Here is a 23,263-nt window from a genome sequence, read left to right as displayed (position 1 = left end):
TGCTCCGGACTGCGTGTAATTTTTTTTTTCTGACCTGTGATATTTGAAAATAGGTTGAGATAAAAACATCATTCTTGCTATGATATAGTGCTTACACTTAATACTTTATCAGGAGTCTCTAGGCGCTCTACAGAAATGCAGCATTATCATCATGGGTGTAGTGCTTTGACTGCTTTTTACTAGATCCCCATTCACCTTAATTGGATTGAGTGTGCACAGCATAATGTGGGTAAATTTCTTGCTGAAGGAAACCACGCCATGGCTGGGATCGAACCCACGTCCCTCAGATTGAAAGACGGGTGTCATAACCACCAGACCATGACATAGGAAAGAGCTGTCCTAGAAACCTGATAGTAACAGGTTGGCACAACCATTTGTTGTGCCACGAGGGAATGGGGGACACTCCATCCCCCTCCCCTTCAAATTTCAATATCAAATATTTGTGCAGTACTAGCCTATGGGAGGGGATCATTGTCTCGTTCCTTGTTTTACCAACAATCCTAAGAAAACTTTGCCTATTAGCACAGGATATAGTATTCACACCACAGCACATCCTAGTCAACTCAACTCCAGGGGCCCGTTTCATTAAGAGTTACAACTGTTGTAACTTTGCCACTATGGCTGGCAACTACCATGGTAACCTTGATGTTGATTGGCCGCTAAGCCCTGTTGCCATAAAGGCAAAGTTACAACAGTTGTAACTCTTTATGAAACTGACCCCTGGATTGGTTCCTGAAAATATTGATTTGATTGGTGTGATGATACAAACATGTGGGTGCGTCGTGGTCTAGTGGTTCCGACTCTCGCCTTTGAAACATAGGGTCGTGGGTTCAAATCCCAGCCATGGCATGTTTTCCTTCAGCAAGAAATTTATCCACACTGTGCTGCAATCGACCCAGGTGAGGTGAATGGGTACCCGGCAGGAGTAATTCCTTGCATGCACTGAGCGTCGGTGATGGTAGCTCAAGCTAAAGCCGGGGTAATAATAGCAGCGCTTTGTATCCTCAGGCAAAAAGCACTTTATAAATCCAGCTATTATTATTACTATTATTCTTTGTTCACAATCACAAAATTTTACCCGTTCTGCTGTACATCATCTACCCCCCCCCTTATACATTGAAAGTCTGATGAACCTTGCAGCCTTGCAAGTGGAAACGGGGTAAACTACAACCCCACCCCTTTACAATCTTTCCCAATTTCCTTCAGCAAGGAATTCATCCACAGCGTGCTGCACTCGACCCAGGTGAGGTAAATGGGTAATAATAATAGTCAGTTCTTGTATAGCGCATAACACATTATGAATAACGTCTCTATGCGCTTCCAAAGGCCTTGGATATTATTACCCTGGCTGTAGCTCAAGCAGCTTTTACGTGCTCGGCATTTCAAGGAATAAATTCCTGCCAGGTACCCATTCACCTCACCTGGGTTGAGTGCAGCACAATGTGGATTAATTTTTTGCTGAAGGAAACTATGCCATGGCTGGGATTTGAACCCACGACCCTCTGTTTCAAAGTCCGGAGACTAATCCACTAGGCCACACCGCGGCAGGAAGTAATTCCTTAAAGGAGAATGAAACTCTTGGAGCAAGTTAGCTTTTGTGAAAGCAGAAAAATCAAAGAATAAGATCAACAAAACTTTGAGTAAATAGGACTAGCAATAAAAGAGTTATGAGCATTTGAATGTCGAGATCACTAATGCTATGGAGATCCTCCCATCGGCAATGCGACCAAGATCTGTGATGTCACACACGTACAACTCTCCCATTTGGACACTGAAAATATTCCCCAAAACATATCTTTTTGCTCATTCTAATCATATGACAAACGATTCATCAATGATATAATGTTGTGAAACCTCTGTACTTGTCATCTCATAAAGAGAACACCTCACCTTGTGATAGACTCTATAAAAATGAGAATATACGTGAAATAAGTACTAAAGTAATGAGGGAGTTGTACGTGTGTGATATCACAGATCTTGGTCGCATTGCCGATGGGAGGATCTACATGGCACTAGTGATCTCAATATTTAAATGCTCATAACTTTCTTATTATTCATTCAATCTTCCTCAAACTTTCAACAATATGTTTCTTTGATTTTTCTCTTTGATATGGATTCAGCTGGTTTCAAGGGTTTCATTCTCCTTTAACAAGCTGTGTGCACCTGAATAGGAAGCCTACCTTAGCCGGGTAATAATAATACCAGGGCCCGCTGGGAGAATAGTGTTATTTAGGCACTAGAGAACTACATGAATCTCAGCATTTTAAGATTACTATTACCCTGTCATTAATTTTAGTCTTGCTCTCAAAATACTGTATGCACCCGCCACACCCTGGGGAGTATTTTTGACCAGGCTCAATGTGAAGATCTAACAAATGCAGGTAAATTGTGAATGGTGAATACAAAGTACATGTACATGTACAAATGTACAAGCATTTCCTTCTCTGACTTTGCTTAAATCCGGGCTTAAATCATTTTTATATACTGTACCACCTACATGTAGCTTACTACTAGTAGTTTGACTTTCCCACATGACTCATTTTATTCAAACAGTAGAGGGAGCTCTATCAAAATGTCTATTATGCCACTTCATTTACGGGCTCACATGAGTATAACCGACCCCCATTCACTCACGTGTTAAATCATAGCTCATTAAAAAATCACCAAAAATCAATCCTTTGATAGATTTTGCTTTAATTCACTGATATTAGTCACAATTAACAGTACATTAAGGCTTGATATGTCAATCGGGTACTTGTCCAGCTCAATCAAAAGTTAAATGGCCTGAAATAAGACTAACCGGGTCAATCCACGTCAAATCAACCATTTTTTAGACAATTTGTCACCCGACCCCCTTCGATTTTCTTTAAACTAGCACCAAATGTGCCCCCAAGTGTCTGACGCAAAAAAATGAAATATTTTGCCCCAAGGTCAAACGGTTGCTAAGATATGGCCTCCCTTAGCAACCAATGTCTGGCCAAACAATGAAGTTTAGATAAAATTAGCTATTTTTGATTGACTGCTGGAGCCAAGTTTGATGACGCAGTGTTCTAATTTTCTGAAAATTAGAAGAACTTTATAGTTTCAACACACACAATATAATATGACGTACATGTACATGTAGATCTGACCAGCTGTTATTGCGCAAAAGGTCGCCGAAAATGGTGTTAAGCGTCCAAGTCAATGTTTTTGGGTGCATGTTTGGAGGCTCATAACTTCCAAATTCAATTAGCTTAGAACCCAATATTATGCATATTTGAAGACTATGACTTGCTCAACAGACCTACAAAAAATTGGCCCTACCAAGCGCGTCAATTTCTTGTAGGGCGCCCTCAAAGTTGGATTTTTTCTAAAAGTTGCCAAGTTCAAGGTCACGAATCACCCCTCGTCCCATCCAGGTGCGACCCCAATTTCTGTAGACTGATAGACATTTACCTATATTTTCATGGGATACTTAAAATTTTTTGTGACCGAAATGTTTAATAGCTGGTTTACGCATTCGAAAATGGTCGTAAACACCCCAAAATCGATGTAAAACGACACATACAAGTTTTCAGCACATTTCAAATTGGGATAAATCAGAAAGGAAAAGGGAGCAATCACTGGTATTGTCTGTAATGGTAGTCTGTAATTAGTACTAAAAGGATATGCATCACAAATAGTTTGTCTTATTTGCAATGACCTTGAAAAACACAGCTGAAAATTATCAAAAACAATAAATCGGGTCAATTTTCCGTAATGATAGGGCGTTAAAATGTGTTTACACCCACTTTCACTTGTGTGTCATTTCAATACTAATGGTGACTTTAAGCTGATAATTGCAAATCGTATTCCTTTCTGGTTCTATTTTAGGCTCCAAATAATACGTAAAGTCATATCTTTATCTTTTGACCTTGACATTGATCTAAAAATGGCTCTAAATGCCCTAACATTAGCATATTCACAACACCCGTGAGCTTTACAACACATTTCAAAATTGATTTTCTCACAGATTGAATGCCTGATCATATGGATATTTGCAGTATTGGTAGTCCATAATGAGTACTTGGACGATATAGTATTAATTAATTGTTCTTACATGACAATGACCTTGAAAATACAGCAGAAATTCACACAAAAATTCAATAATCCGCCAATATCCCATTATTATAGGTTGTTTACACTGACTCTCAATTTGTGTTATTTCAATACTAACAGTGACTTTAAGCTGATGATTGCAAATCATGTTCCTTTCTGGTTCTATTTTAAGCTCCAAATAATACATAAAGTCATATATTTATCTTTTGACCTTGACATTGATCTAAAAATAGCTGTAAATGCCTTAAATTGTGAATAAGCCCATTTTTAAGGCATTTACAGCTATTTTTAGATCAATGTCTAGGTCAAAATATACATATATTACTTTATGTATTATTTGGAGCTTAAAATTGAACAAGAAAGGAACATGATTTGCAATTATCAGCTAAAAGTCACAATTAGTATTGAAATGGGACAAAAGTGAAAGTTGGTGTAAACAACCTATAATGGGATATTGGCATATTATTGATTTTTTGTATAAATTTCAGCTGTATTTTCAAGGTCATTGTCATGGAAGAACAATTAATTAATACTATATCTTCCATGTACCCATTATGGACTACCAATTCTGCAAATATCCATTATGATCAGGCATTCAATCTGTGAGAAAATCAATTTTAAAATGTGTTGTAAAGCTCACGGGTGTTGTGAATACATGTATATGCCAATTTTTTGTAGGTCTGTTGAGCAAGTCATAGTCTTCAAATATGCATAATATTGGGTTCTAAGCTAATTGAATTTGGAAGTTATGAGCCTCCAAACATGCACCCAAAAACATTGACTTGGTTGCTTAACACCATTTTCGGCGACCTTGTGCGCAATAACAGCTGGTCAGATCCACGTCATATTATATTGTGTGTGTTAAGACTATAAAGTTCTTCTAATTTACAGAAAATTAGAACACTGCGTCATCAAACTTGGCTCCAGCAGTCAATCAAAAATAGCTAATTTTATTCAAACTTTATTGTTTGGCCGGACATTGGTTGCTAAGGGAGGCCTTAACTTAGCAACCGTTTGACTTTGGGGCAAAATATTCCAGAATTTTCCGTCAGACATTTGGGGGCACATTTGGTGCGAGTTTAAAGAAAATCGGAGGGGGTCGGGTGACAAGCATTGTTGATTTGATATGGATTGACCCAACCATAATTTCGGCCAGTTCATTGCCAGAAAAACCCGAACTGCATTGTGGGTAATAATAATTAAAATGAAATACAAAAATGCAGTCTAGCCTCCCCAAAGGCCTTAATTATGAAAGAGTATGAACATGACATTGTTTCTATCATTTATATTTTGATATACAAACATTTTGTCTATTCTTAATGAATTATTTTAATCAATAAAGTCGTGTGATCTTTACTTACGCCTGTCCGGCATGCTTTGTGCGCGGTTGAATTACTCTCATGTGCCCTTACACACCCCTGTAACAATGAAGATGCCATGCTTGTCCACATGCAGTACACACATACAGTGAAATATCACAAAAATATTCTATGGTAAAAATAATAGGTTGAAATCTATTTTTACCATATTTCAAGAGGAAATGGTTACTAAGCAGTACAATAAAAAATGTAAACCGCTTTACAACCAGGTACGTAACAGGTTGTACAGTTGCTTAATGACAGGCACGCAGGAACATTAAAACATGAAACCAAACCACTAAGCACTTGTGGCAGGGATTCATTATCGATTGTGGTTTGTTCCTAGTCCTATGTACAAGTACAGTCAATGTGATTTCTTATTGCCCCAATATTAAGAGCATGGATCACAGCAAGTTGAACAAATGAATTACAATGTAGTTTGTTTTATTTGCAAATGATTGAAAGAAGAGTAGGGAAAATTCTATCTATTAACATCATGGCCCGTATTCTGATAGCAGGTTTAAAGTTGTGGTTTAAGTATGGGAAGCCAAAAGTATCAACATTTTTATTAAGTTGTATACATTTCTTATGTTTATTGTGCTCTTTCCTGATTCATCGATGGTGAAGACAATCATTTATCTATACTTCCTAGACAATTATGAATGTTTTGAGAGCCAAATGAGCTGAAGTATGATATCTCTACTGTTAGTGATTTATGTAACAATTGGCTATCCATACTTAAACCACAACTTTAAACCTGAGTTTAAGTTAAACCTGCTATCAGAATACGGGCCCTCGAGTTTTCCGCAATATGGAAAAAATTCTGGAATAGCACGGAATTCAATGAATTTCAAGAAAAATGCAAATTTTAAGGCAACAAAAATACAGTGAAAATCATGAAATACAAAGCAAATAAAACACAAAATCATCACTTGTCTGCTGATTAAACCTTTCTGCAGTACATGTATGTAGCTTGTATTTGCCCAGCCTTATCAGCATTGCATGTCCATGCATAAATGGAACTGTATGTTTGTCTATTACAGATTTTCACTATTAATTGTTTTTATCATATGTTTTGTACATGTAATCAGAAAGAAAATATGATTTGCATTCTGGTAAACCAGAGATCAGGGACTCATCATGAATTCTCCAAATTAATAGATAGTTTTCTTGCTGTAACTTCCAGATCATAACTTGGTTAGTTAAAGATACCATCGCTATTAGAGACAGCTGGATAAAATTTAGTACACAGATCAAACATTTTGTTTGCTTCAAGGCTCATTCTCAGTGTAATTACTTTTTAAACTTCTGTTGATTTGTGACAGGTTTGATTTACATTGCACTCAGAAGTGCTTGCCCATTATTTTCTGTTTTAAATTTTCCCATTTCTAACAATCATTTCCAGGTTTTCCACTGTGCGATCACAAAAAAAAACATTCTATTTACAGTTTCATGAATAAAATAAGTGGTTATACCTTATTGCCTAGTTCCTTGAAGGTTGGGTTGAGATCCTTCAGGAGATCATAACCTTGATGAAAGAATGTGAACTGGGCATGCATGAAGGACAGCAACTGTACATGGAAGGAATCAGGAAACGTAAGGCATGAATAGGTCAGTTCACATTTACAACTTAAACCTATCGGTCTAAATATGAAACTCTGACTTACAATGTACAATAGACTGACAGCCAAAATAAGGCTGGTAGAAGTTTAAACATTAATTTCACTTGATCAACCCCAACCGTTGAAAGTTTTCTGAATCAAAATTAAAACATCTCACAAAGTACAGACAGTATTAACAAGAAACAATTCTATTACAAGGGTTGTATTTTTTCTGCAAATTATGAAATACTTTAGAATTATGGAAGTAAGAAAAGCATACTTAGATCATATTGAGCACAAATCTGTTTCTCCATCAAAATTAAAATCTTTTGTTTCTTTTTTCATGAAATCTACGACGATTGTTCTAGATACATGTACCTTCACTCTTTTGATCTTTACAATGTAGATATTAATGGTCAAGTCCACCCCAGGAAAATGCTGACTTGAATAAATAGAGAAAAATCAAACTAGCATAATGCTGAAAATTTCATCAAAATCGGATATAAAATAAGAAAGTTATGACATTTTAAAGTTTCGCTTATTTTTCACAAAACAGTGATATGCACAACAAGGTAAGTCAGTTGATGATGTCCATCACTCACTATTTCTTTTGTTTTTTATCGTTTGAATTATACAATATTTCATTTTTTATAGATTTAACAATAAGGAACAACTTGACTGAACCATATAGTATTAAACAATGCTAATTCCACATGTTCAGGGAGGAATTAATCGTTGTATCACTTGACAATGAGGAGAAAATTTGAATATTTCATATTTAATATAATAAAATACAAAAGAAATAGTGAGTGGATGACGTCATAGTCTCCTCATTTGCATACCAGCCAGGATGTGCATATAACTATTTTGTGAAATTAAGCGAAACTTTAAAATGTCATAACTGTCTTATTTTACATCCCATTTTGATGAAATTTTCAGTGTTATGTTTGTGGGATTTTTCTCTTTTTATTCTAATCAACTTTATATTGGGGTGGACTTGTCCTTTAAATAGCATTTTTAATTACAGGAAAAGGAAACATACCGTGTTGAGAACTTCATGTCTCTCTTTGGACTGGACAATGTTGATCTGTAAATATAAAGAAAAAATAATCTTTGTGAAATTTGTCATAAAAAGTTCAAATAATAATCATTAGTAACAATAATTAATTATTGTGTATCTTGACATACTGAGGGTGCTACAGTCATTAACAAGGCTTTAGTTCAAGCTTTTTCCTTCAAGCATATACAGTTCTTCCACAGAATCAATCACCCTGGGCACCGTATGCTACCAGCTGCCCCCAAACCACCAATACATTTAAGTTGCTAGGAAAAGTTCTCTCAAAGTTTTTTTTAATGCAACAAAATAACAGACTACTATCGATTTTGGGGCCCATCAAAATTACGACTTTTCCCCGACTGGAAAATATTATTTTTCCTGATTTCCTTTATTTCTCTGATAGGATGGGAACCCTGTGGCCTTTCGTCCAATCCATCAGGATCCGCCAGCAGTATTGTCTCAAGGTTTCACGACGACACACCATCTTTAAGGATTGTTGATAATTGTATCATAAAATACCTGAAACACATAATCCAGTGCAGTGTGACCAAAGGCTGAACGAGTTGCAGTGAGGACGTTGAGAGTTTCTTCCGCTTCCAGCGGTTTAGTCCTGACAGTCTGGGCGTTCTTGTGTAAGGCATTGTCGTAGTCGTCACTGATTTTGTAAAACAATCGCTTTGCTTCCTTAACCTTCTTCAAGTCTCTAGAGTAGAAGAGGGAATTACATTAATTATAGCATTCAACTTTTATACATTGCTTGACAGATGAATAACAATATATCATTCATCACTCCATTCATCAATATATGGCACACGAAAATGTTTACAATTATGCGTTTGTTTAATTTCATGAGTTTAAACAGAGTCAAATACAATGACCACCCATGAATGTGAAATGATTCTTAGAAATTGACAAAAGAAGCATGGCATTCAAGCCAAGTGTCGGGTCTTTCTCCAAGCAATGAAAATACACTGTTGATAATCTTCCTTAGACCGCCTTGATTACCAGAGTACCAGTTAAATTATTTTTATCATTTGATTTGGCGTCACCTGTGCCTGGGAGGCAAAAAGCGAACTGAATCACTATGACCTGCAGGTGTCTCCTCCCGATAACTGATTGAGGGAGTGCAGGTGGACCACTACACCGGGATTTCCCCCTACTCTTTTACAAATAGTGCAGTGGGTTCTTAACGTGCAAGAGTGGTGACTCTCCTCTACAAAGGGCCTCCATTTAACGTCCTATCCGAAGGACGGTGTGTTTTACATTGTACAGTAGCATAGCCTGCATCTATGAAATATGGGAGAGACGTTTACACACAACGCACTGGCTTCAGTCATCCGCCCGGGGTGGACTCGAACCGATAATCTTTGGTTCCACGGGCAGACAGGTTACCGACTGAGCCAGCAACAATTACTAGAACTTGTGCAGGCCTTAAAATACCCGATGATATTGATCTTTTTTCACATTCACACCCACCCAAAGAAGTCCCTTTAAGTTCCAAAAGTTACAAGCATGCGAAGTATCAAAGACACTGCAAGGGGAAGACCGGACACTTTTTTTTAAACGCTCAATTTTGCTCATACGAAAGGGCACCCAACAACATTGAGTAGGACACCTTCTCACATCGGCATGCGGCTGTGTATAAAACATATGGGGAAAATGAGAGAGGGGTTTTTAGGAGAGGGCACAGGGGCGGGGCATGTGGATAATTCCACTTTTCTTTCACTGAAACCTCTGTTTTCATCTCTAATTTTGGAGAAAAAAAATTTGAAGAAAAAAAAATTGAAAATATATTCCTTCACCCCTCCACCATTTCTATTACGTTTTGTACACAACCAAACTGTCTACTTCATACTCAACAATGTAGGGTGCTCTTTCATTACACAGTCTATCTACTGTCCAGTCTTCCCCTTGTAGAGACTTTGGAAGCATCATCTGATAAGCAGGCAGATTAAATATCGGCATACTCAGCAGCCACCCATGGCACCAGCACCCAACTAAACGCTGGGCTAAGAAAGTTCCCGTCACTTGCTTTCACACTGCCTAATTACCTGGTATTTTCCGATCGGGATAGATCAGGGCAAATTTAACGATCAGAAAATACCTGGAACTGACGAACTATGAGGCGGTGTGAAAACATCTCATGTGCTCATTTTTCAGCTCAGTTTTCATGATTTCAAAAAGCTAGTTTTATGTACATGAGCCAGATCTAGATTCATTTCAGATACAGTGAAAAAAGGGATATTTAAGACTTTCTAACAAAATCATGGTACTATGCAATTACATGGTGCATAGTTTTAAAGGAGAATCTACCCTCGGTCATAAAATGTTGTGTTGGAAAGGAGAAAAATAAATAGAACAGAATGGTGAAAATTTAAAAGAAATCGGACAAGCAATACAAAACTGAGATCCCTAAGAGTACATGTATGTGGAATTCAAATTGGCAACTGGGTATTAAAGTAAATTATGACAAGCGGCACGGACAGCTTTCCCAAAGGCCATGTAGGCTACTTAATTATCAAGGAATCATGGTTTTCTCTTAAGTACCCATTCCCCCGGGACACTAATCTAAATATAACCGAGATAGTATATTGTTTTATGTCCTTATGAAAGAAAAATATAATTTGAAGTTTAACTTTTAAAAAAAATGACATTTAGCTACTTCATTTATTGGAGTACATGGAAGAGTAATCCTTGCCTTGCATCACTGACATCACCTACATGTATGCCGCCAATTTGAAGTCTCTATGGGTATAGTGATTACCAATATTTACAACCTATAAAAATTCATAACTTTCTTATTGCTTGTTCAAACTCTCACCTATCAACTTGTCTGGTTTTTCTTTTTCCTCTAAAAACAAGTTTTTATTTGGGTTGGATTCCCCTTTAAATAAAGAATTTTTAAAAGTGAAAAAGAAATGAATACAATTTTTTACCATATCAAAGCTCTCATGATTATTTCCTTGATGTGAAATAATTTTCAAGACCAAACTTGATGGTGACATAAAAATTACTTAAATTTGAAGAAAATAAAACATAAATAAAGAAAGTGATCTCACCCTTTAATGAAAGTACTCAGACTTTTAGAGACGGCTCTTATTGCCTGATCCTCAAGTATCTATAAAATATAAAAATATAAAACCAATTTCATTGCAACATTGATGGGGCTCATTTACAGGTCTATTTAACATGATACACACTGATGTAGCAAGACAAATTTACTTTCATCAAGTGTAATTTATCTCAACATCTACGTTCATTACATCGAGACTGGACTAATTAATGATATTAATATTATATGAAGGATTGTTCTTAATTGAAACTTTCAGTGCAATGACACCGGTGGTCCTTCACCTACATTAAAGGAAACCAAAACCCAAGAAGAGAAGCAATAAAAATATTGGAAAGAGTAAAATGAGAGGAGCAATTTTTAAAAAGTTTCATCAAAATCGGTTATGAAAGAAGCAAGTTATGGATGTTTAAAAAGTCTTGATGTACTTTCTATGGGGATCCTCAAATTGGCAAACGTGCTTCAAAATGGCTGAATTTGTGGACAACTCTCAATTTGTTTTGTACACAAATTTCCATATTTTCCCCTTTATTTTACATATTTCACATTATCTTCTCCTGACCTTGACATATGTTGTGTGAATTATATTTTCCCATGACATATGTTGAGCTCAGGAGGCAAGATGCAGTTTGAAAGATAATGAGGAAAATCTGAAAATTTGTGTACAAAACAAATGGAGAGTTGTCCACAAAATCCGCCATTTTGAGGCATGTTTGCCAATTTGAGGATCCCCATAGAAAGTACAAGAAGACTTTTTAAACGTCCATAACTTGCTTATTTCATAACCGATTTTGATGAACCTTTTTAAAATTGTTCCTCTCATTTTACTCTTACCAATAAGATTGCTTCTCTTCTTGGATTTGGTTTCCTTTAAGGGTACCTATATACTAAAGAACCAAGAGTGATTGAGCATTACATTAACAAACAATACATGTACATGTAGTTTCTCTTTCTGGTTCTATATAAATCTAAATCAGGTAGGTGTTTTTATAAAGCTTTTGAAGTTACGATCGACTATATGAATGATTGGTGATCCTTATTAATCCGTGAATATTATTATTATTACTGGTGAACTTTCTTAAGGAGTACATCAACACCAATGAAAATCTGGGCCCCGTCTTACAAAGAGTTACGATCGATCCAATCAATCGTAACTCTATGGAAATCCATCAGTGTCATAATTTCTTCTACAGGAAATTTGTAAAATGTCCTTTGTATTAAAACAAAAGAGAACATACCATATTGTCAAGAAATCAAAGACTATATGGATATACATTCGTATCTAGAAATTTTTTTAAACAAATATCCATTTCATATGTTGACGTTGCTGGCCGTTCATAGTTGTGATTGATCGGATCGATCGTAACTCTCTGTAAGTGTGCATCATTTACCATAAGAGATCACCAGTCATTCATACTTACAAACAGCTTTATGAAATACCCACCTGCTTTTGCATTTAATAGCCTACAAGTACATGTAATATACCATGATCCTAAAAGAAGCAAACAAATGAAAGCTCATCATTTTGCCTATTTCCTTCATTTTAAAATTGCCCTTTTTTTCATTTTTGTACACGTTCTTAACGTTCAAACTTGGAGGTTGTTTAAGACATTATATGAGTGTACATAAATAAACCTTAGTACAATGAATTTCACTTGATCAAAGGACACTACTATTAAGATCTGGGGACCATAACACAAAGCTTAGCCATGATCGTAGAACATTTTTTTATGAATGATTGCATTTACTACATGTACAATCAAGTGTACGATTGATCACTAATCTTTGTGTTACGGGCCCCTGGAGCTTTATTTTAAAGGAGAATGAAACTCTTGGAGCAAGTTAGCTTTTGTGAAAGCAGAAAAATCAAAGAATAAGATCAACAAAAGTTTGAGTAAAATAGGACTAGCAATAGAAGAGTTATGAGCATTTGAATGTCGAGATCACTAATGCTATGGAGATCCTCCCATTGTCAATGCGACCAAGATCTATGATGTCACAGATGAACAACTCTCCCCTTTTGGACACTGAAAATATACCCCAAAACATCTCTTTTTGCTCATTCTAATCATATGACAAACAATTCATCAATGATATAATGTTGTGAAACCTCTGTACTTGTCCTCTCATAAAAAGAACACCTCACCTTGTGATAGACTCTATAAAAGTGAGAATATAAGTGAAATAAGTACTAAAGTAATGAGGGAGTTGTACGTGTGTGACATCACAGATCTTGGTCGCATTGCCAATGAGAGGATCTACATGGCATTAGTGATCTCAATATTCAAATGCTCATAACTTTCTTATTATTCATTCAATCTTCCTCAAACTTTCAACAATATGTTTCTTTGATTTTTCTCTTTGATATGGATTCAGTTGGTTTCAAGGGTTTCATTCTCCTTTAAGGTTGAGATAAAGAATGGATAACTACATAAATCATGCACAATTGTAAACATATCACTATTCCAAAAGATATTGGACACTCTGTTGTACTGGTCACTCCCAAACAAATAAACAAAAACAAAAATCCCAGAATAGCCAATGTGAAAACTTACTGCTTGGTAATTTCTGGTCTCATTCATGGCACCCATGAATTTCAGGAGGTAGTCCTGGAGGAGATGAAATACAATAATTTATGAGCAAAGTTGACTACAGTCATGATTATTAAATTTCAGTTTTGAAGAATATCAATAATTAATTTCTACAGGTGTATCATCCAGTGTTGTACAAATAAAACTACGTACATGTATTGATAACTGCTGGCAACAAAATTACCATCAGGAAAACATATCAAAACGGAAATGAAAAAAATGTATTTCTTCTCAAAAACGATAAATAGAATTAGCTAACACCAATGGTGTACCATAAACCACTCCCAAATCAATGTATTCAATCAACTATTCTGAAAATATTATATCACAGCAAAACGTTCAATCATCATCGATCACTTAGTGTTTAAAAAGCCAGCATTGACTCCCAAGGCAAATACACAGAAGTTCATGATCTGGTCAGATTTCAGTCATGTGTACTACATGATAAATAGTGTATGGTATCACTCCTGCAGATCAAAGTCTATATTGATATAATCCATGAGTCAAGATTAAAGACGACCATATATTTTTTTCTTTTTGTACTGTATACTATTTTGCAATACTTATTCTTTATTGAACCCAAGGTTAAGGAATTTTAAAACTTTCACAGGAACTTACAAGAGTCCCCCCCCCCTTACCCCTTCAATGTATGAGGTAAAAACTTGCAACACCTCTTGAGTCCCTTTCATTTTTTTAATGAAATTAATATTTTCATTATTTAAAGTGAATGAATTCTATAGACATAACAAGTGTAAATCTACATGTCCAAAATGCTTTGACAAAAAAAAAAAAAAAAAAAAAAAATCCCTTTTCGGATCTTTGGACCCCCCCCCCCCCCCCCCACCTCAAAATAATAATGTATGTGATACAAATTGTTTCTTAAAACATGGAGCTACCAACACAGCTCCATGCTTAAATAATCACTTGGGAAGGATTTCATGCAACAAATAGTGAGTTTTACTGAAACTTTTGTTGCTCTAAGCCAATCAGATGCAAGTATTTCAGTAATTTATCACAGATGGCAGGGGATGATCAATGACAAAAATTGTTTTGTGAAGCGGTCTCCTGTTCTCACCTGTACAGTATCGTCTCCTCTGAAGTACTTCATAATCTCATTAGTACCTGTTATAAAAGACCTGAAGAAAATGACAAATTGGTATGAGCTGTACATCTACATGTATCTGTATAACATCAGTATCACACATGCTGTGTTGTCAGTTTTGAGTCAAATCCCCCCAAAAATAATTTTGTAATGGTTATATTTTGCTCAATTTATGTGTGATGTATTGAATTCCCTTGTGTATTTCATATAATGCATCACACATTCTAATGATTTATTTATTTTGCATAGCTTTAAGAGACAGTACATGTAGTTGCAACAAACACTTACATGTATTTCATGAGAAAGTATTTTTTATATCAAGGTTAATTGTCAAAATATTGAATACATCTACATCTGTTACATTATTATGGAAACTTATTAGTAAAATCATGAAATCTTAGCTCAAAATTGATAATTCTGATGATCACTAACACAGAAAAGCATATGTGGGACAGTGTATCATGTATTGTTTCGAAAAATACCCAGCATTTGATGGAATTACGTGCTTATTTTGCTAATTTCTCAGCAATTACGCATTTTCTTCCAGAACTATTCAGCACATATTTTTAATTTAATATACATACAAACTCTTGGTTGGTAATTTTAGTAATGGATTCTGTTTGAACTCATTTAGAGATCGTTACCACAACTGGTATACACCCTCTTTTTCTACTCTCTCCCCCTCTTTCATCCAAGTGTATTATAAGGGGAATGTATTTTTCAGCATGATATCTGGAAAAAATTTTGAAAATTGACATTTTTAGCACATGTACACTGTCTGGACTCTGTAAAAATGTCCATGCTCATTGTAGGGTATACATGTACATCGGTACAATGAAACATTGAGCAAATGTACTACAAGTGAACAGGAAATACAGAAAGCACTTACATTCATGTACACATGTACTCAAGGAGAATCAATAGTAATGAAACAATGTACAGTATGTAAAAATGAAATGTTTACTTCCTCATTTAAAGATAAATACCAGTTGTGGTTTTTAAATGATCTCAAAATGAGTTCAAACAGAATCCAATGAAATGACCACCCACATGTGTTTGTATAAAAAAAATTAAAAAATATGTGCCAAATGGCTCTGGAAAAAAAATGTACTGTAATTGCTGAGAAATGACTAAAATAAGCATGGAATTCCATTAAATGTTGGGCATTTTTCTATAAAACAATATTAAGAACTGTCTGTCCCACATTGCCTTTTTGTGCTAGTAATCATCAGAATTATCGGTTTTCAGCTAATAAAGATTTAATGATAATAATAATAAAATAGAGAATTTCGAAAGCGCCAAATCCACATTGATTACAGGTATATGCTCAATTAAAGCGCTGATTTCACAAAGATAAGTTTATTTCAATGTACCAGAACTAGATCTTTGATAATATTGAGGCATTTAACCTCAATTTTAAAGACTTTCTCATGATATAAAATCATTGTTTGCTGCAACTACTTTCTTTTACCTTTCAGTGTAGAAGTGGTTCCAATACTTTCAACTGATCTATAAATGTGAACCCCCCCCCCTCCCCCCAATAGTTTGATTGAAGACTATCCCCAGGCTCAAGCAGTATATTGACAAATGCAGACTATTGTTTTGAAACACTCTTCCAAAACACGGTTCAAAGGTACAAGTACTTTAATACACACTCAACTTGTTCAGGATTAATTGATGCATGTACATGCATATTACAGTAAAATGTAATGTACATTGGCCTAGAAAGAAAAGTAAAGGGATACCAGGCATGCACTTTGTGTGTTTTGAGATCAGCATATGATATCGGCATTCCAGATTACTGTTTAAACAAAGGGACACATTATTCAATTAGAAGCCTATTCTAATCTGACACTCCCCTGTAGGCCTGTACCATATATTATGCAGTATGCATACACAATACTGCCGTACACATCAGATATTGAACATCGATTTCAAGGTTTCGTTAGCTCATATCCATTAATTTCAATTTGCTGACAGAATCAATCAACTGGTCGACTTACCCGAAAGCATTGTTGTAAGCCTTTCCTGCATCTACCATGATATTGCACAGCTTCACCAGCTTTGAAAAGAAAGAGAAAATAAATCATGAAATGAGTAACATTCAGATTCACATTCATTCAATTATTGATCCATCAAAAAATGAAATTATGTGTATGTGTAATGCCTCCATTGGCAGTATTGTAAAAAAAAAAAAAACATTGTTTATATATATATATATATATATATATATATATATTCATATCTTTTAAATGGGCCCAAGGGACCGCAATAGCCCTGCCATACCATACTATCTACTATACATATATTCTTCACTATGATGGAAAGGTGTGGCCTTCAAGGTAATCAAAGGTAATATTACAGTCAAGTTGCAGATTTACAGTACATGCATAAATGGAAAACATATCTATCCTAAAACAAATGAACCGAGAGTGTCTGAGATGTATATTTAATCAATTTGATCTTTTCTTTCAAAACCAAGGGCGGTCATACATGTAGGTAAAGAGTGTTTTATTCCTTTTCATCTCATTGGGCAGGAAAATAAAATCATATACCACATGAAAACATACTATAACTATAGGTTTGTATCAGGAGAGTGTACGTCCCACTTGTGATGAAATCCTGGAAAAATAAATATTTGGGATGATGTATGAAGATTTGCATGATGGTATGAACAATCACAGAAATCCTTTATAGAACACCATGCATAAAATCCTGGAAAGGACTCAGAGAAAGTGGATAGAGGTAAAAGTGAAATGGATAGGCAAGAAAATGGAGGTTAGAAAGTAGTGTCTCTTTTGGAAATGAGTGTAGTCCTCAAAACATATTGTAGAGGGAATAATTTTGCTTTACAAATTTGAATAGCATTTTTGGTCAAAAGAGAAAAGCTCTCAACTATAAAGTAATGTACAGTCCTATGTAAAAATATGCTATACAAAAGGCTTTATGCATAGCAGTCTTTCAAAAGTGTGGAGCAAATTGCGATGCGATACCGGGAAAATTATTCCCTGCTGTAAATCAAAAAGAGAAGAAAAGTTTGAGTAGAAAGCGAGATGAGAGGACTGTGTAGGAGGCTGCATGGCTTGAGTTTTATAGAGAGGTGAGAGAAGGCTGGCTTGAGTCAGTGAATGGGGTTCTAAATTGGGAGCAGAAGAGAAGACTGTATAGGGCCGTCTGCACCAGCCCGAGTTTTCAAATTAGCGGGCTATTTTTGATCTGGCAAATTATCCCGATCTGAACAATCTTGAAATGAGAAGCAATTATCGCGCTAGTTTGCAGGATCAATCTTGAGATTACAATCCCAAGTCAACTTGGGATTATTTGCAAAAAAGTGCTCTACTTTACGAATTATCCAAGTGCACTCAGGATTATTTCATTCACAGCGTCAGACCATAATGAATTGATGCCTCGCTTGAGCAGGAATCGCTCTTCTTGCGATGGTGGAGACGGGGTTTTGTGAACCTCGAGATTAGGAGTGGAAAGAAACAAAATTCTTGTTTACCTTTTCAAGCTTATGCTCCAGATCCGAGATATCTGCCTCTGCATCTTCAAGAGCTGACCTGAAATTTAAAAAAAAATCACACTTTGAATATCAGGAAATCAAAACCTTCAGCTCAAGCAATATGAAGCTTAAAACTAATTGGGAACAAATTTTTGTTTACTTCATAAATTCCCGGGTTTTTTTAAAGATCACTTTATACATGTACTTCAAACCTGGAATAGTTGGGATAAGTTGTCGTTCATTTAAAGCACAATTGATTTCAAATACATGTAGACTTGTATAATATATTATGGTGAAATTTATTGGATCTAAATGTAATTAAAAACACTTTCTATTTTTCATTTATTTTTCATTGTTGCTCTTGGTCCAATGAAGCAATGTTTTTGGGAGCCAGTTTAAAATCACCCACGATAACCCACCACTTATTGTATACGCAAGTCTGGATATACATGTATCTCTTGACTTTGAATGACAAGGTCCAGGGTTCAAATCCCACTGCAGCACTAGCATCCTTTGGCAAGGCATTTATCTACATTTGCCACTCTCCACCCAGTTGTAGTGAAAGGGTACCCCGTCAGAAGGAATTCCTTAACTGCTTGAGTGTCCTATCAGTGTGGCCGTGTTAATTAAAGCAAGGGTAATAATACGCAGTGAATAAGAGATTAATATATTTTTTTAAATATGTGATGTCATATATGTTCATGTAATATAAATTCCACTTTTTTAATGGAACATGATGTTTTAAATAAAATTATTTTTACTTACAAATTTAGTAGGGGTATGAAATGATGTCTGATGAAATATCACATGGAAAAATGAAATAACTTTCAAATTTTTGAGAAAATGGCATTTGAGGGAATTTATATCACCCAACAAACATGTATTCTGAGCTGCTCGTCTGTGACGTTGAAAAAATCAAGTTTTGAAATTCATTTAATACTCCATTGATATTCATTGAAGGTTTTTTTTTGGTGCAAACCTTTATCAATGTTTTCTCTATTTTTCTGCTTTCTTACCAACTCATGGACAGGGTAGATAAATCATTTTGGGTATGACTTTAATTTTAACTTTGAGAGACAGAGCCTACAAAATACAGAACACCATTTGTAGAACTGCTCTTTTTAAAATAGAGAATAATTAATTAAAGGACCCACTGGTAGAGCAGTTTTACAACTGAAGTGGCTATCCTATGAAATATCATTATCATAAATGTATATTATTTTCAGAATTAAAAGTAAACCTAATTTTATAGATCACTCTGAGTTTCACAGGATATTTTTAGGCCTACATTTTCTTTGTTAAATATTCAGGCAGTTGCTATTAACAAGTGTATACATGTTGAATTAATTAGAGAAGCAATGATCGGTTTCCTCAAAATGGACCTCACTTCCTTTTCAAAACAAACTACTGCTGCTTACAAGTGCAATGCAGTCATCCTGCATTTGGTCTCAATCGTACATGTACATGAACATGGTGTATTGATGAGTATCACTTTCCCGGGGGGGGGGGGAGTCAAATATATTGCTGTACACATGCGTGACCCCCCAAAAAACGCATTTAAAGGGGTGTTTTTTTTCAGTTATGGACGCGGGCTGCATGTGCACTCGTTAAGGGTATCAAAAACACAGATTTTCAAAAATAAGGGTTGTTTTGAAAGACTGGTCAATGGTCAATCGTACTTTATAGGGTTTTTTTTTTTCTAAGACAAGCCAAACTTGTGTAGGGTATGTTTTTTCCCTGGGGCTTTTTCCTCGTTTCTCAAAAGTGTTCAGGTTCTTCCCGATTGTGGTATTTTAACCCTAACTGCACTGGGGGGTATGCAATAGAATAGAATGAATAGAGTTTTGTCTATATTTAAATATATTGTTAGCAAGAAGACAAAACTTGTTTAGGGGTCATATTCGAGCGACACCTTGTTTAGGGGCCAAAATGTGTATTGAAGCTCACAAAGAACTTGTTTAGGGGGTTATTTTGCACACAGAGAAAAACTTGTCTAGGGGCGTTTGTAAATAATTTGGCCACGCATGTGTAGAGTAATACATTTGACTGCCCCCCCCCCCCCGGATCACTTTAGTATCTGTATGTGAGGTGCATATAAAACATAAAACATGATATGATCGATGCACATACATCTTTTAATAACAAATATCACCCCCCCCCCCCCCCCACTGAATTATTTTTATCCTGAACTGTTTGGGAGGGAAAAATCACACTCATCATGCACGTCTAGTCATCTGTATTTTTGCTGGTACTCCAGCAGATGTTATACTGATCAATATCTCAATTTAAAATCATAATATAAATCTGGTATATTATGTTACAGTGTGATGTGCTCAAATCTATAGCTTGCACGGTATTAAATACTTCCCTGTTCGGAAGGTCAAAACTTGCATTGTGATATTATACCATCATACTGCAAGTACCACAGAAACTATGTACAATGACACAAAGCTATGTACAAAAATGTTGTACATGTATGCTTTTAAAGGGAAATAATACCCAAATTCTCAAACATAAATTATTTCTTGAACTTTTCTTGCAAGAGTTACAATGTACTTGTAATTCATATTGTGCTGTCTTTATGTACATATCCTCAATCAGGGGGCCATTCCATAAAAGCTGTTCGTAAGTTAAGAGCAACTTTAAGAACGACTGGTGATCCATTCTTAAGCGCTTAACCATCGCCAATGAATATACCATTTACCACAAGAAAGGATCACCAGTCGTTCTTAAAGTCGCTCTTAACTTACGAACAGCTTTTAGGAAACACCCACCTGGAATCATTATTCTCTAAAAAATCAGCAACACTGCAATTTATTCTCATCAAACTTCTCTGTTTTCTGAGCCTAAGAAATAAAACTAGGCTTATAGAAGAAAGAAATTTTCAAATTTTCCAACAAAATAAGAATGAATTAATTTATTCCATCCACTGCTGATTCAGGGATTACAGTGAGATTAAACAGCACTCGACAAAATATACTGATCCAATAACGGGCAGGTCCAAGCTATTTGACTTGTGACGTACGGGACATTTAGATACTTTAAAGTTGTGTAACATAAAAAATAAATGCACAACATAAAATCTTTTATGGATTATGGAAGGCCAGTTGTGCCCTCTTTTTTTCAGTGGAAAAACAAGTGATCTACAATTCCATTAACGATGTAATATTGTAATGAATATGCGCTGTGACGTACGGGACCAGACAAAAGGTGATTTTTTTTTTTAAGTTTGTCATTAAATACTCTGTGAATTGGAATAAGCTGGAAATCTCTCATTATCATGTTTTCATCTTGTATCTTTATCAAGTTTCATTTAATAGCCATGAGTGAAATGATAGAACTCATTGTTGTTATTATGTAACAGCTCAAAATATAAACATCCGCCCTGTGACGTACGGGACATTCGTCCATGTGTAAAATGAATGGGGAAAGTGAAATTTCATCAAAATTTAAAATTTACTTGATGTAAACCAAAGTAAGTTAAGTTTTACACGGATTATCATGATTGATATATTTATATATTTCTTTAATAGCATACACTGAAACAAATCATAGCAAACACTTTACGACCTTATAAATATTATGAAAGATGTCTTGCAAATAATTCCATGTGTTAAACAAATGGGAAAAGTGAAATTTCATCAAAATTTATAATTAACTGGATGTACATGTAAACCAAAGTAAGTAAGTTTATGATCTTATAATTATGAAAGATTTAATTAATAACATATGTTAACGAGTACATGCTAATATATGCACCCTTGTTATTTACTACAAATAATAACTTAATTATCAGCCTTTTACAAATATTCAACCACTGATATAAATATCATTTATCTCAATTTACTTTATCTTTGCTTCTAATTGAAAAATAACCCTAATTAGAATTACATAGAAATCCTATGTATAAAGTATGGTGTGTCCCGTACGTCACACATTTGTCCCGTATGTCACAAAGCTTAATTAGCTGATACAATTAAACATGAAATTAATTCAGTAAATTCACTTTAATTTTTGGATGTATAGTAATATAAATTAATAGAACTCTCCAAAGTTTGAAGAAAACTGTTCAACTTCTCCTTTATAATTAGAATTAAAAAAAACATATGCTAAATTGTGACGTACAGGACACTGCCTGTTGGACACCAGATAATTAACTTAATTAATTTCCAAAATCATTTTTATTCTCAAATGTTTGCATTAACTTTAATAGCACTACATGTCCCCACAGAAATATTTTCAAGTATATAATCTGCATTATCTGCAGATAAAAAAAATGTGATGTCCCGTACGTCACGCTAATTGATGATTTCTTGCAATCGTGACCTTGGCATTCATTAACTTTACGTTTTCGGAAGAAAAAAAATAAAGGGCAAAAAACTTTAGAGTGTAAGCTTTAGAATGACATACAATATATTAGATTTAGGCAAAGATTTAATTTTGGCTTCGGAGGGGACAATAGCTTGGACCTGCCCTAACCTGAATTTGAAAAAAAAAATGAAATGGACAAAGATTGATCTTTTTCGCTCTCTCATTATCTTGGAGGAAAGCAGTTAAAAAGGAAAAAATATTTGTTCCCTCCAAATCCAAAGGGAAAGAAGGTTAAAAAGCTTTAGAATACCTTCACCTACAGGCCTCAGGCAAAGTTTCTGTTTATGACAGGTTGATCGTCTGCAGCCTCCCAATAATCCAACAAACCAAAGCAAAAAAATGCATTAAATATACATGTAGGCCTAATAAAGTACACTACATGTACATCTCTAGATATAAATAAACAAATTACATACAGTGCAATAAAGGGGGGATTTCCATGTATACTACATGTACATGATCGGAAGACTACTGAAGATGTTCACTGTTGGATTTGTCCATCATCGAGCATCATCTGAAATGAGTATAGAGGTA

General features: G+C 35.2%; 1 protein-coding gene across 1 annotated transcript; it reads right to left on the bottom strand.

The window, feature by feature from the left end:
- Window positions 1-6,884: 6,884 nt before the first annotated feature.
- LOC129276206 (arf-GAP with coiled-coil, ANK repeat and PH domain-containing protein 2-like) lies at window positions 6,885-18,419 on the bottom strand. Its single transcript, XM_054912621.2, has 8 exons — window positions 18,359-18,419; window positions 16,860-16,918; window positions 14,830-14,890; window positions 13,719-13,772; window positions 11,153-11,211; window positions 8,613-8,796; window positions 8,079-8,123; window positions 6,885-7,006 (listed from the first exon to the last, which is right to left on the bottom strand). The coding sequence occupies exons 2-8, from the start codon at window positions 16,895-16,897 to the stop codon at window positions 6,905-6,907; spliced, it is 543 nt and encodes a 180-aa protein (XP_054768596.1). The 5' UTR covers window positions 16,898-16,918; window positions 18,359-18,419; the 3' UTR covers window positions 6,885-6,904.
- Window positions 18,420-23,263: the final 4,844 nt, after the last annotated feature.

The sequence above is a fragment of the Lytechinus pictus genome, chromosome 14 (assembly GCF_037042905.1).
Source record: "Lytechinus pictus isolate F3 Inbred chromosome 14, Lp3.0, whole genome shotgun sequence".
Lineage (NCBI taxonomy): Eukaryota > Metazoa > Echinodermata > Echinoidea > Temnopleuroida > Toxopneustidae > Lytechinus > Lytechinus pictus.
This window is presented reverse-complemented; position numbering and strand designations above follow the sequence as displayed.